The sequence below is a fragment of the Artibeus jamaicensis genome, unplaced genomic scaffold (assembly GCF_021234435.1).
Source record: "Artibeus jamaicensis isolate MK-2021 breed Jamaican fruit bat unplaced genomic scaffold, CSHL_Jam_final contig_648, whole genome shotgun sequence".
In the NCBI taxonomy this organism is placed as follows: domain Eukaryota; kingdom Metazoa; phylum Chordata; class Mammalia; order Chiroptera; family Phyllostomidae; genus Artibeus; species Artibeus jamaicensis.
Genome location: NW_026521912.1, coordinates 550,325 through 566,225, shown reverse-complemented (window position 1 = coordinate 566,225; position 15,901 = coordinate 550,325). Strand labels below are relative to the sequence as shown.

The following is a 15,901-nucleotide window of genomic DNA, read 5'->3' as shown; positions in this document are numbered from 1 at the left end:
CCCTCTCTCTAAAAAATGAATGAATGAACAAAAGAATGAATGAGTGAATAAATAAAATCGTAAAAAAAGAAAAGACGAAATGAAAGCTAGTAGGCAGTTTTGTTGAACCAAATTACTATTTTTGAAATCCACTTCCCTGAATTTTTAAGGTAAATTTTTGCTGAAGTAATATTAACATGGAAGAATACACAAGACATAAGTATACATTCAACCAGTGTTTGCCGTATAAATACATCTGTATAATCAGCACCTCTATTAAGAAATAGAATGTTATAAGCACACCAGAACCCACCCACCCCATCTCTTCTGTTTCTTTTGTCCTAAAGATAACTTCTTCCCTAACCATAGCTTTGGCTTTTTTTAAAAAGCCTATTTTTTTAGTTTTAAAATTAAATTAATTTAAGTAACATCGGTTAATAACACTACATAACTTTCAGGTATACAGAAATATAATTCAACCTGTGTGCCTTCTATTCCATGCTCACTACCTGAAGTCTGGTTCCTTCCGTCACCATATTTTTGACCCCGTTTATGCTCTTGCCCTTCCCAATCTCTCCATCCTCTGTGTTCATCACCATTCTATTGTCTGTACCTGTTATGTTTGTTTTGTTTTTTTTAGTTTGTTACTTTTGGTTTTATATTCCACGTATGAGCAAAATTATGTTTTTTATCTTTTTCAACTTAGCTAATCTCATTTAGCATAATACTCTGAAGATTCATCTATGTTGTCACCATGGCAATATTTCATCATTTTTATGGCTCAGTCCATTGGACCACACCTTCATCCATTCATCATCAGTGAGCACTTATGTTGTATCTATGTCTTGGCCATCATGAATAATGCTGCAGTGAGAATAGGGGTGCATATATCTTTATAAATAACTGTTTTCATATTTTTTGGTAAATATCTAGAAGAATAATTACTGGATCATATGATAGTTCTATTCTTTTTTTTCTTTCTTTTTATTTATTGTTGTTCAAGTACATTTGTCTCTTTGCCCCACACCCCTCACCCATCCCTGATCCCCAATAGGATTGATCCCCTATTATCCCTTTCCCTCCTCCTCTCTGATTACTGTCAGATTATTCTTTATTTCATTGTCTTTGCTTGTATTTTGCTTGCTTGTTTGTTTTGTTGATTAGGTTCTAGTTAAAGGTGAGATCATATGGTATTTCTCTTTTACCGCTTGGCTTGTTTCACTTAGCCTAATACTCTCCAGCTCCATCCATGCTGCCATGAAGGTAGCAGCTCTTCCTTCTTTCTGCTGAGTAGGATTCCATTGCGTAGTTGTTTGATCCACTCATTTACTGATGGACACTTAGGTTGCTTCCAGCACTTGGCTACAGTGAATTGTGCTGCTATGAACATTGGGATCCATAGATTCTTTCAAATTGGTATTTTAGGGTTCTTAAGATATAGTACCAACAGTGGTATTGCTGGGTGAAAAGGCAGTTCCATTTTTAGTTTTCGGAGGAAATTCCATACTGTTTTCCACAGTGGCTGCACCAGTCTACACTCCTACCAGCAGTGCACTAGGATTCCCTTTTCTCTACTACCTCTCGAAAACTACAAATTTGTTGATTTGCTTATGATGGCCATTCTCACTGGCATGAAATGGTATATATATCATTGTGGTTTTAATTTGCATTTCTCTAATGGCTAGTGATACTGAGCATCTTTTCATATATCTCTGGGCCCTCTGTATGGCCTCCTTGGAGAAGTGTCTATTCAAATCCTTTGCCCATTTTTTAATTGGGTTGTTAGTCTTCCCGAAGTGGAGTTGTGTGAGTTCTTTATATATTTTAGAGATCAGAAGGTGAATAAAGGACTTAAATATAAGTTGTGACACCATAAAAGTCCTAGAGGAGAACATAGGCAGGAAAATCTCAGATATTCCAAGTAGCAGTATTTTCACTGATATGTCCTCATAGCAAGAGACGTACAGGAAAGAATAAACAAATGGGATCTCATCAAAATAGAAAGCTTCTGCACAGCTAAAGAAAACAGCATTAAAATCAAAAGAGAACCAACTGTATGGGAAAACATATTTGCAGATGATACCTTGGACAAGGGTATGATAGTTCTATTCTTAATTTTTAAAGGAACCTCCATATGTTTTCTATAGTGACTGCACTAATTTATGTCCCCACCAACAGAATATGAGGATTCTCTTTTCTCTACATTCTCACCAACACTTATTTATTGATTTATTGATGATAGCCATTTTAGCAGTTGTGAACTGATACCTCATTGTGGCTTTCATTTGCATTTCTCTGATGATTAGTGATGCTGCATCTTTCATATGTCTGTTAGCCATTCATATACACTCTTTGGAGAAATGTCTATTCAGGCCATTGCCCAGTTTTTAATCAGATTGCAGTTTGTTTGTTTGTTTTGGTGTTAAAATTTATGAGTTCCTTATATATTCTGGATATTAATCCTTTATCAGATGTATCATTAGTGAATATGTTCTCCCATTTAGCAGATTGTCTTTTCATTTTATTAATGGTTTCCTTTGCTGTGAGCACCCTTTTTAGTTTGATGTAGTCCCATTTGTTTATTTTTTCTTTTGTTGCCCTTGCCCAAGGAATACATGCAAAAAGACATTGCTGAGAGCAAGTCCAAGAGTTTACTGCTATGTTTTCTTCAAGAGTTTTTATAGTTTTAGGTCTTACATTGAAGTTTTTAATACATTTTGAGTTTATTTTTATATGTGGTTTAAGAAAATGGTCCAACTTAATTTTTTTTTTTTGCTTGGTTTTGTTCACTTTTCCCAACATCACTTATCGAAGAGACTGTCTTTACCCCACTGTATAACTTTGATTTCTTTGTCATGAATTAGTTGACCATATAAGAGAGGATCTATTTCTGGGCTCTGTATGCCATTAATCTAGTATGAGTTTATGCTGGTGCCATACTGTTTTGATTATTGTAGCTTTGCAGTATAGTTTGATACCAGGGAGTGTGGTGTTTCCCACTTAGTGCTTCCTCAGAATTTCTTTGGCTATTCAGAGTTTTTGTGGTTGTTGTTGTTTTTGTGGTTCAATATAAATTCGAGAATTAGTTGTTCTAATTCCAAGAAGAATGCCATTGGTGTTTTCGTAGAGATTGCATTGAGTCTATATATTGCTTTAGGTAATAAGGACATTTTAACAATATTAATCCTAATTTATGAGCAACATATATCTTTCCATTTATTTATATCCTCTTCAATTTATTTCTTACAGTTTGCAGAGTACATGTTGATTAAATGTATTCCTAGGTATTTTATACATTTTGATGCAATTGCAAATGAAATTGTCTTTTTTTTCCCGTGTCTGTCACACATATGTTCACTTATTTTGCTAAGAAAGAGGTGTTTAACTGTGTAACAATTCCTTTCCCACAGAGGAATGCCACAACTGCCACCATCAGAACAGCTGCAGACCAGTAGCTGTGAAATGAAATTGTTTTCTTAATTTCTCCTTCCAATGGCTCATGTGTTATTGGCATATAGAAATGCAATGGACTTCTGTATATTGGTTCTGTATTCTGCAGTTTTACTGAAGTCATTCTAATGTCTTTTGGTAGAGTTGTTAGGGTTTTCTATATACAGTATCATGTCTTCTGCAAATAATGAGTTTTACTTTTTCATTTTCAATTTCGGTGCATTTTTAAAAAATATTTTATCTATTTATCTTTATAGGGGAAGGGAAGGAGAGAGGGAGAGAAACATGTGTGGTTCCTTTGACATCCTGTGGGTATTTTGGGGCCCGTCTTTTTTTTAAAAAATATATTGTATTGTTTATGCTATTATAGTTGTGCCATTTCCCCTTTTCACTCCCCTCTACCTTGCACACCCCTCCACCCACATTCCCCCCTTTAGTTTATGTCCATGTGTCATACTTATAAGTTCTTTAGCTTCTACATTTCCCATACTATTCTTGTCCTCCCCCTATTTTCTACCTACCATCTATGCTACTTATTCTCTGTACCTTTTCTTCCTCTCTCCACTTCCCTTTCCCTTGTTGATAGCCCTCGATGTGATCTCCATTTCTGTGGTTCTATTCCTATTCTGGTGGTTTTTGTTTTAGGTGTGGCTGTTAATAATTGTGAGTTTGCTGTCATTTTACTATACATGTTTTTTTATCTTCTTTTTCTTAGATAAAGTCCTTTTATCATTTCATATAATAAGGTCCCTTAGATAAGTCCCTTTAACATTTCATATAATAAGGGCTTGGTGATATTAACTCCTTGAACTTAACCTTATCTGAGAAGCACTTTATCTGTCCTTCCATTCTAAATGAAAACTTTGCTGGGTAGAGCAATCTTGGTTGTAGGTCTTTGGCTTTCATGATTTGGAATACCCCTTTCCAGCCCCTTCTTGCCTGTAAGGTCTCTTTTGAGAAATCAGCTGACAGTCTGATGGGAACTCCTTTGTAGGTAACTGTCTCCTTATCTCTTGCTGCTTTTTGGATGCCTTTTATTTCTTTTTCTGTCTGATTGCTCTGGGTAGAACTTCCAATACTATGTTGAATAATAGTGATGAGAGTGTGCATTTTTGTCTTGTTCTTGTTCTTAGAGGAAAAAATTTTGGCTTTTCAAAATTGAGTGTGATGTTAGCTCTGGGCTTGGTCACAAAAAGCCTTTATCATTTTGATTTAAGTTTCTTTTATATCCACTTTTTTGAGAATTTTTATCATATGAATGTTAGATTTTGACAAATGCTTCTTCTGCATCTATTGAGATATTCAAACAGCTTTTATCCTTTAGTTTGTTAATGTGGTGTATCACATTGATTGATTTATGTATGTTGAACCATTCTTGCATTCCTGGGGCGAAACCCATTTGATTATGATACGTAATCCTTTTAATATGTTGTTGAGTCCAGTTTGCTAATTTTCTGTTGAGAATTTTTGCACCTATGTTTCTCAAGGATATTAGCCTGTAATTTTTTTTTTAATGTCTTTGTCTGGTTTTGCTATATTGGTAATGCTGGCTTCATAGAATGCATTTAGAAGCATTCCTTTCTCTTCAATTTTTTGAAATGGTTTACAAAGGATAGGCATGATTTCTTCTTTGAATGTTATGTAGAATTACATGTGAAGCCATCTGGCCCTGGACTTTTATTTGTTGTGAGTATTTTTGATTACCACTTCAGTTTCTTTGCTAGTAATTGGTTTGTTTAGATTTTGTATTTTGATCTGATTTGGTCTTGGAAGGTTGCATACTTATAACAATTTATTATAACATTTCTTCTAGGTTGTTGGATTTGTTGGCATGTGATTGTAGTATCCTTTAATAATTCTTTTTATTTCTGTTGTGTTGGTTGTAAATTCTTTTTCATTTATGATTTTATTAGGACTCTTTTTTTCCTTGATGAGTTTGGCTGGAGGTTTTTCAGTTTTATGTTTTCAAAGAACCAGTTCTTAGTTTTATTGATGTTTTCTATTTTTTAGTTCTTTTTTATTTCCACTCTGATCTTAATTCTTTTCCTCCTTTTGTTTTCTTTGGGTTTTGTTTGTTCTTTCTCTAGTCCCTTTAGGTATAGAGGTAGATTGTTTATTTGGGATTATTTCTGCTTCTTGAGGTAGGCCTGTACAACTATGACCTTCCTTCTACAATTGCTTTTGCTACATCCCATACATTTTAAAAAGTTGTATTTTCTTTTGTTTCAAGATAGTTTTTTATTTCCTGTTTAATTCCCTCTTTGATTGATTGGTTGCTTAGTAGGATATTGTTTTATCTCCACATATTTGTGGATTTTTTTCCAGTTTTTTTTTCTGTAGCTGCTTTTTTAAAAAAATATTTTATTTATTTATCTTTAGAGGGGAAGGGAAGGAGAGAGGGAGAGAAATCAATTTTTCTTTCATGATTGAATCTCAATCCACTGAGCTACACCAGCCAGGTGTAGCTGCTTTTTAATTTTCATGCCACTGCAGTCAGAAAAGATATGATTTCAATCTTTTTGAGTTTATGGAGGCTTGTTATGTGGCCTGATATAACCTGAGAATAGTCTGTGTGTACTTTAAAAAATTCTGTACTTTTTGGATGAAATGTTCTAAAATGTCTACTAGGTGAATCTGATCTAACATGCCATTTAGGGCCATTATTTCCTTAATAATTTTCTGTCTTGATCTGTTGATCCCTTGATGTGAGTGGTGTGTTAAAAATCCCCTACTAGTATTGTATTACTGTGGATTTTTCCTTTTATGTTCATTAATAATTACTTTGTATATTTTGGTGCTCCTTTGTTGGGTGCATAGATATTTATGATTGTTAGATTCTCTTTTTGGATTGACCCCTTTATAATTATGTAATATTCTTGTTCGCCTTTTTAAACATTTTGTGTTTTGTCTAATAAGAGTATCACTACTCCAGCTTTCATTTTGTTTCTATTTGCATAGAATATCTTTTTCCATTTCTTCACTTTCAGCCTATGTGTGTCTTTTGATCTTAAGTGAATCTGTTGTACACAGCATATAGACTGGTCTGTTTTTTAATTCATTCTGCTACTCTATGTCTTTTATTGGAACATTTAATTCATTTGCATTTAAAGAAATTATTGATAAGTATATACTTATTGCCATTTTGTTAATTGTTTTTGGTCATCTTTATAATTCTGTTTCTGCCCTTTTTCTTGCTCTTTTCCTTGTGGTTTACTGGTTTTCTTTAGTGTTTTATATGGTTGTTTTCTCTTTATTCTTTGTATATATTTTGTAGTTCTTTGGTTTGTGGCTACCATGAGTTTTATATATATTATTCTGTAACTATAGTAGTCTATTTTAAGCTGATAGGCATTTAAGTTCAAATATATTCTATAAGGACTACATTTTTAACTCCCTCCTCCTCACTTTATGTTATTGATGTTATGTTACATGTCGGATCTTTTTTGTGTGATATATCTCCTAACTATTGGCTTTTGAGTTTGATAACTTTTTTCTTTTGACCTTCATAGTAGCTTTTTAAATATCTGATTCACTGTATTTATTAAATGTTCGGCCTTACCTGTGAAATTTGTTTCTTTATCATATTTTCTTATTTCTGATTGTGATCTTTCCTTTTCTGTTTAAAAAACACCATTTAGCATTTCTTTTAAAGCCAAAATAATGGTGACGACAATCCTTTAGTTTTTGCTTGTCTGGGAAACTCCTTATGTCTCCTTCAATTCTGAATGAAAATCCTGCCAGATGTAGTATTCTAGGTTGTAGCTTTCTTTCTTTTAGCACTTTAAAGATGTCCTGCTACTTCCTTCTGGCCTGTCCAGTTGCTGCTGATAAGTCAGCTGATAGCCTTATGAGGGTTCGTTTGTGTGTAACTTGTTGCTTTACTCTTGCTGCCTTTAAGATTGTCTCTGTATCTTTGCCTTTTGTCATTTTAATTATATTATGTCTTGTTGTGGACCTCTTTGAGTTCATCTTGTTTGGTACTTTGTGCTTCCTGGATATGTTTTCTTCCTCAGGTTGGGAAAGTTTTCAGCTATTATTGCTTTAAGTAAAGTTCCCATTCATTTTTTCTTCTTCTGGAATCCCTATGATGGAAATGTTTTGAGTCCCACATGAAAGCCTTACACATTTAACTATGCCTTCCCCACCCCTTCCTTGAAAGGTCCTGAACTCATTTTTGACTCCACAGTACTATAAGACTGTAGAAAAATCTGAATCTCTGCTTAGCTGTAGTCTCCTGCCCTGAGGAGCATAAGAATTCAGCAAGTTCTGTGAGATGAAAAACACTAAATTTTGGAGTCACTTCTCTATATTTCCCTTTTCTCCCCAAAATTAGACTATCAAGTTGGCCTCAAGTGACATACATGGGTTGCCTTTAGACAGCTTTCTTTTCATTTCAGATTTCCCAGTCATTTTCCACATGTATATTGTTCTGCCACAGGCTACTCTATCCGGTCCAAAAGTGAAAGTCAGTTCTTAAGTTTTTGAGATTTGGCAATATTAGTGTTTAATGTTGACCATTCTTTTTTTTTTTTTTTTTGAGCAAAGATACATATTCTGAGCTCACCAGGATTTTTAGCCTTAAAATACACCTATTTAACTTTCTCAGATAACTTTTAAAGAGTTTTTTTTTAATACCTCTTTGCAGATTTTCTTGATTGAGTAGAGAAAAAAGTAATGAGAGAGGCTTGTTCTTGATAGTACTTTTCCATAATCGGCATTATGTGTGTTTAGCAGCTAATGCTTATTATTCCATTTCTTAGTGTAGAGTCTTAAATAGACTTAACGTAAAAGGTACATATTCACAAATACATATGCAAAACTAATATGCAATTCAGAGCGCTACTTGTTAATATCAAGGTACCGTGAAGGAAAACAAGTGAGACCGTTGTTAAGTGTGAAATTTGTATTTGGAGAGAGGAATCATTTTGTCATATAATTCATGGGACTGTGGCTCCTCTCCAAAGAACAGGGTTCCCTTCTAGTTGCCTGGTATTCTTCTTTCCCTAGGTTCAGGGCCTTGCCCTCTAAGACATGGTGGGTACATCCTGGTTCTCTGTGCATTCACCTCATATAGATGTCACGTTATTCTTATAAATTTGAAGATGTCGCTTCCTCACCAGTAGCAGGAGGTCCTTCATACAGCCTTAAGAGTAGCCTAACTTTTTATCATCCATCTGAATGCTCAAATGAGTATATAAAACATTAAAATACTGGTTTTGGTAGCTACTCTGGAGCTGAATTTTTTTCTGCCACATTCATTCCTTCTAGTTTCAATGATTTCTTAAGGTCACATCTGGATTATTAAATGACTGTATCATTATAGGTACATTATATGTACAAATAAGGTACTTTTTTTCTTATCTGTTGGCAAAATATGGTCTGTGTAGGTTTTTCTATGGCTTTGAAAATCAGGTAGCTTCTGTGTAATCACAAATAAAATAACTGTTATACTCAGGATTGCAACCCAGGCCTATGACTTCTGGACTCAAGGTCCCAAGATCTCCTGCATATCACATTGTACATTAGATCAACCCCTTCCTACTTTGCCCTCTGTTCACCTCTTTTCCCTTTTTCAAGAAATTTTCAAAAATTCTATCTTTTTATTAACATTTTAAACAGGCTCATCAACTTAATCCCAACTAGATGTTTTGCTAGGACAAAACAGGCATTTTTGTTTCTGATGTCTTTCAGACTTGATGCCTCTCCCTGTGAGTAAGAAATCTACTCTCAAGGCAGATATTCCTGAACAAGAGTCGGATCAGTGGATGGTGGAAGGGAGATTCACTAGCAGGAGTCACTGGACGTGTGATGGTCCATGGGAATGGCAGCATGGAGGCTGTGAGGTGAAGCCACGGAAAGGGGTACTAACTCCCCAGCAAGCCTCACCTGTGGGCAGTGACCAGGAATGGGATGGATCTGGAAGGCCCCACACCATGAGCTCATCTTCTGTTCAAAGTCAGGGATTTCAGTCTAGCAAAAAAGCCTTTGAGTGTAGTGAGTGTGGAAAAGTCTTCACGACAAGTTCGACCCTTAATAAACATCGAAAAATTCATACTGAAAAACTTAATTCTAATCCAAAAACTCTTATTAAAGAGAAACGGTACGAATGTAGAGAATGTGGGAAGGCCTTTCACCAGAGCACACACCTTATCCATCACCAAAGAATTCATACTGGCGAGAAACCATATGAATGTAAGGAATGTGGCAAGGCGTTCTCAGTGAGCTCCTCTCTCACTTACCATCAGAAAATTCACACTGGAGAGAAACCTTTCGAATGCAACTTATGTGGAAAAGCATTTATCCGAAACATACACCTTGCCCACCATCATAGAATACATACCGGAGAGAAACCTTTCAAATGTAACATATGTGACAAGGCCTTTGTTTGCAGGGCACATCTTACCAAACACCAGAATATTCACAGTGGAAAGAAACCCTATAAATGTAACGAATGTGGAAAAGCCTTTAATCAAAGTACAAGTTTTCTTCAGCATCAGAGAATTCACACTGGAGAGAAGCCCTTTGAATGCAATGAATGTGGAAAAGCCTTCAGAGTGAACTCTTCCCTGACTGAGCATCAGAGAATTCATACTGGAGAGAAACCTTATAAGTGTAATGAATGTGGTAAAGCTTTCAGAGATAATTCATCCTTTGCTCGACATCGGAAGATTCACACCGGAGAAAAGCCTTACAGATGTGGTTTGTGTGAGAAAGCCTTCAGGGACCAGTCTGCTCTAGCCCAGCATCAGAGGATTCATACTGGGGAAAAACCATATACGTGTAACATATGTGAGAAGGCCTTCAGTGACCATTCGGCCCTTACTCAACATAAGAGAATTCACACTAGAGAAAAACCTTACAAGTGTAAACTCTGCGAGAAAGCCTTCATCCGAAGCACACATCTCACCCAACATCAGAGGACACACACAGGGGAGAAACCGTACAAATGTAGTAAGTGTGGGAAAGCCTTCAGCCAGACTGCAAACCTCATCCAGCATCAGAAACATCACATTGGAGAAAAGTGATTGCAGTTTAAAGAAAAGAGCTTTGAGACTGAGTATATGAATAATTTGAAGGTAAGAGAATCCATTCTGGAGAATAACCATAAAAGCCTGTGTTAAGATAGTCATTTTATTACTGAGAATCAAGCTTCACACTATTGTGGGTTTTGAGAATTTAAGAATATCAGACACTCTTCATGGTTCAGAACTGCCTCACCCAAATAGCAGTACTGTGTAATTAGTCTGGATTGCCATGTGTGAGAACCAATATGGAGCTTCATTAACAACATAGAAATTTGTTTATCAAATTTACATTTTGATTATTAAGAGAAATTATACAATTCTTAGCCCCCTTGGCCTAGAATTCACACACAACTTCTGTTCACACCCCATTAGCGACAGCTAACCATATGACCTGACATGGAGACAAGAAAGGTGGGAAGAGGCTGGAGACCAACCCAGTGAGGTCCCCATGCCTATGGTGCTCTGATGAGTTGTGTGCAGGCTGAGTGTATGAAAGTCAAAAATAGAGAGAGGAATGGTAAAATTATAAAAATTAAGGATAAGAAGTAAAGGTACAAAACAGTAAGAAAATGGTCTACAATTTCACTTTACTTGCATCTCTCACAAAAGAGGGTTTCTACTTTTGGCAGAACCCTTTGTTCTCACCCACACTGCTGACATCCAGAGTAAAGGGCATGCGTCCTCTCGTGTGTCAGCCGGGACTGACTGAAACTCTGCTCCCCAGCTTCTGTGTCATGCCACCTTTTGCAAGATCTCCCTGGTCTGTGTACCCACTGGCTTTCTGCCTTTCTTCTCCTTCCAGGACAATTTATTTGAATGGTGTGTCCCTCTTTTGATTTAGCAAACCCTAACTGGTAACATCATTTCACTTATTAGCCATTTGTTCTTGGGGAATATAGTGATCCAACCTCACACACAGTCCATGATTCTGGGTATCGCACCAAACCCAGCTTTCAGAACTTGGAACTGCTGCCTGGGAGGCAGAGATTAATAAAAATTCCTGAGTTACCCAGTTTCTCTGGACTTCAACTTGACTCTGACACTGGAGTGATACCTGAAGTAGAGTCTTAGTCTTTGTAAACATTACCCTCCAACTGTTTGTACCACAGTTACCCTACACACAGCAGGCAGTTACACCTTGGCCTCAGGTGAGACAGTCCCAACCATCTGCTTGTGTGTGAAGTTGCCTCCACTTCTCTGATTTGCCATTTTCTGTTGTGCTACAGACAGGAGAAGCAGAGCCCACAGCCTGTTCTCAGAAGGCTCTGCCCCACTCTCCAGCTGGGCAGTCCCTAGTGCTCCCTGCATTAGAGTTTATTTGTTATAGCCAGAATATTAAACTGCATCCTGGTCCTTGCCCTGCCTTTGTCCAGTTTTCTGAAGGTATTAACTGTGTTCACAGGAAAGGCAGAGAGCTTTGTATTTGTGCTCTTTCATTGGAAAATGGCCACTTCCTCTCCTCCATCTGGGTATTCTACTACCTAAGGACTATCCGGTTGTGACAGTGGTGAGCAACATGTTGAGACTTGTGATTCTACAAGTCAAGAAGTGGTCACCAGCACCATGACAGTCTCTGGTAGGAGCAGTGTCTGTGCCCAAAAGTTTGAATGACACTCTAGTCCTACAGGTACAGATCATTTATCACCTTAGTCTTTCAGCTTGGTCATAGAAATCACAGGGATAAAATAACATCTGTGGTGTCTTCAAACAGTTTCTGGTGGCATGTCCCTTCCCCCTGCCCCACAAAGAATGGGGAGCACACACCAGTGCAGGCTGTTGCACTCTGCGTCATAAAGGTGGGAGAGCAAGGAGACCTGGTCTGGGCAGAAGGTAACAGGTTTCTGGTTTATGGAGGTGCACCCCATCAATCTGGGCAGCCTGCTGACCCCTATGAATGCTTCACCTCAGCTCCCAGCATAGAGAGGGTCTTCCATGTCATGGTGGACTCAGTGGACTCCAGGTCAAATAGTTGAACCTTGGTGCTGTCCAAAAGCCCAAGTTCTCTGAATTCAGCCAGATTATACCCAAGGCATTAGAGACTCCTAGGAACATTTCATTCTGTACCTCACTTTTCTAGCCTTGCAGATTGGCCACATGGACACTGACTGACAGAGGACCCTTGGGACCCACCCTTCAGGGGTGTGCCATCTGCAGCATATCCAGCCCACCTCCCACTACCCCCTGTCCCACCTATATGTGAAGACTTCCCAGCACACTCAGTACACGTGCGTGGCAGAGGAGGTGCTGGGCTTATGTGTGAGCCAGGCTTCCCTCCCCCCACATGTACTGCAGCTAATCTATGAGCTGAGAAATGGACCTTGGCCCAGCTATCCCAGTTGTGCATTTCAAAGTTGCCTGGTGGGGAAACCTATTGGAAGTGCCAATTGCTCTCTGCCTGGGGCAGGGTTTAAGTAGAGGAATAGCCTCTAGACTTGATTACATTCTTCAGTGTCTATGGCCTTCCATGAACAGCTATTGAAACTGCCTGATCTCAAGGAGAAAAAAAAATTACTCCAAATTTCCCCTTGTAAATTCCTCTAATCCTTCTCCCTTGTTAGGTTTCAACTCACATTCAGCTGATTGATTTTGCACGTGGTTCTCCCTGCCCACTTGAGTTTGCCTAGCTTTGACAGTGGCATCTAAGATATTGCCTTCTTGCATGCTCAGCAACTGCTTTTCAAATGGCACCTTGGGCCCTGCCTGGTATGGCTCAATGGATGGAGTGCCTGCCTGCCAACCCAAAGGTCGCTGGTCAAAATGTCACCTTGACTTGGCAGCAGGCTCAGTCTCAAAGGTTACTTGGAATAAAATAGCCCTAAACTGCATGCATGCCTTAGGTTGAGAAAACAGTTCCCTTAAACATCAATTTAATCTAAGAATGGGCAGCCTCCAGCTGTCTGAGTCCTCTCCCTCCTCTTCCCCTTTGCACTTGTGTTGCCTCCTGTACACTGCTGGATTAGACGGAAGGACAGTGTGGAAACAAGACTCCCACCTGCTGTAGGAGGGTTCCCAGCTTCCTGGGCAGCCTCAACTCCTGCTAAATACATTTTTGGTAATATTTTTACTTTAAATATTTTATACCGGTTTGTGAAGGGAAAAGAAATGCAAAGCTTGATTTTCCCCATCACTTGATTTTCTCAGTTGTGCAAGTAATCATTCTCCGCAAGTGCCAGATTTGATTGTGAGACTCACCTCCCTGTTGTGTGTTACCTTGTATGCCACACATCATTATCTTAAAAGTTGTTGCCATAAAAGTATTTCAGTGTGTCTTTCTGAAAATAAATGAGAAAATAACCAATGTTTAAGCTGTACACATTGCATTTGTGTTGCCTGCTTCCCTAATTAGATAAAACTAAGACATGACAGATTCGTGTTTTTGGTCCTACCTCCACATATGGCTGTTCAAACTTCCCTGGCCCCAGACACCACAGTATTCCAGCTACATCCTTATTGCTGGGGAGAACAGTTAACATTTGAGGGCATACCTTGTGTTAGGTACTGTAAGCACCCAGTGTTTATTAACTCAATCACAATCATAAATAGTTATTTCTACCATCCCTTCTTGAAGGTTGAAGAAAGGCTTTGATGACCCCAAGAACAATATACCTGTTGAGAAGACGCCCTAGTGGCTAACTGGGCTCAAATTTATAAACAGCCTGGAGCTGTTTGCTAAACAGGGGCAGCTTAAGCAAGCCACGCTTAAGGGAGAAGTTGGCACTAAACTGCTTGCCTCCCACACTGTGTTGCTTGCCTGCATTGTGCCTGTCTAAGCTAGTCCTTATAAAGGAGTTCTGGAATCCTATTTTAGTCAATAGGATTGAGACTTTCCCTATCTAATCAGCTGGGCAGCCATAGCCTCATTACCAATTAGAGTGGCTGTTCTGGCCAATTAGGACAGTACTTTTTGGACCAATCAAAATGTAGGATTTGGAGTCCTTATTTGCATGAGAACAGACCAATTGGATCAGGGGAGGGGCCTTCTCTACATAAGTTAGCTTCCCTCCGGAGTGGGTGAGCACTTTGGCCCCACTTCCCCAGAGTCTGTGGTGGGCAAGCGTTACAGATACCTGAAATTACAGGGAGACTGACTCAGGGTAGACTGGCTTCTCAGAGTCCAGTTATGCAGCTGTTGGAATAAATTCACTTTAGTAAGGGAGGTGTCAGTGGTTGTTCCTTGGCAAGTAGTGATCCCATAGTCTTCATCTTTTAGGTTTTCTTTAATCCAAACTTTCTTACTCTTTCTAGTGGTTTTTTATTCCTACCATCATAATATGCTAGATATGTTCACATCATAAGTCATACTTTGAGCTCTTACTATATATCATCCAGGTACTGTGAACATTGCCTACTTTATGCTGTGGAATCTAAACAGAACTGCCGGATGTGTGGGTGTGGGCAATGACCCATTGCTAGATATAGTTTTCCTACTCACTGTATAGATGAGGAATCTGTGACTTGCCCAAGATCAGTGTTAGAGTAAGAAAAGCAGCTTCTGATCCTAGAAACCAAGCCCTTAACGATTAAACTGGACTGCCGTGGGTCTTGGAGAACTAGTCACCCTGCCTATCAGTTTTCACTCACCTCTCCTCTCTTTTCCTGTTTATTCCCCTCCTTAAACAAGGCAACATCAAAAGTGTTTCTAAGAATGCTGGTGCATGCATGATTTAGAGCAATACTATTTCAGTGAGTGCATGTCAAACACTGAAAAAATACATGCACAAAAGATGTTTCTAAGATACTGTTGGCCTTAATAAGAGCGCTTGTTATTTCATCAACATTATGCATCTATTTGGGAATAGCAAAGGCACTGCAGTTTAGAACAAGCAAACTGTGAAAACCATGGGCATGTGGGAAGATCAGGGGAAAGGCAAGGAGGAAGTGGGGAGGGGCCATTTGGAATTGCTCAGAGGGGTGTCAGCTCCTCATTGGCTGGGCTGTTGGGGAAGGGAAAGTTCTTCCTTTTGCTAGGTGTGTCAAGCAAACTTCTTCCTGTTTTGTGTCTGAGTGACAGTGTATGAGAGTCCCCCTCCAGGGCTTCCCTTCTTGATTTTAAATGAAATTTCCTTTATTTTCATAACAGTCTTAAAACAGTGGCCAGAGTGGTCCTTTGAAACTTGTCAGACCATCTCAGTGTGCTCTTCAAGTCCTCCAGGGTAACCCTCCTGTGTCTCCTTATTCACCTAGGGTCGCAGCCTGTGGACTCCACAGGACAGTCCCCTAGTACTTCATGTTATAGTTTCTTGTATCCACTTGGCTAGGCTGTAGAGCCCAGTTATTCAATCAACCACTAACCACTGTGCTGTTTAGGTATAGTTAATAGTACAGGCAGTTGACTTCAAGTAAAGAAGACAGAAATAATTGTCCTCAATGGGCAGGCCTTAGGAGCAAAAATTCAGGCCTCCCAGAAGAGAAGTAATTCTGCCTCAAGACCACAGCACCAGCTCTTA

General features: G+C 38.6%; 1 protein-coding gene and 1 non-coding gene across 5 annotated transcripts in view; one reads left to right on the top strand and one right to left on the bottom strand.

Annotated features, from left to right (window-relative positions):
* The window catches only part of ZNF454 (zinc finger protein 454), a 31,155-nt gene extending 15,846 nt beyond the window's left edge, over positions 1-15,309 (top strand). For all 4 annotated transcript variants that reach the window (XM_037132257.2, XM_037132255.2, XM_037132256.2 and 1 more), the window contains exon 5: positions 9,121-15,309. In XM_037132257.2, the coding sequence (XP_036988152.2) occupies positions 9,121-10,454 (1,334 nt within the window). In that variant the 3' untranslated portion in view covers positions 10,455-15,309. The remainder of the gene's footprint in view (positions 1-9,120) is intronic.
* LOC119039550 (small nucleolar RNA SNORA41) lies at positions 3,313-3,442 on the bottom strand. The gene has a single exon (XR_005080634.2). It is a non-coding gene; the product is annotated as a small nucleolar RNA SNORA41 (small nucleolar RNA).
* Positions 15,310-15,901: the final 592 nt, after the last annotated feature.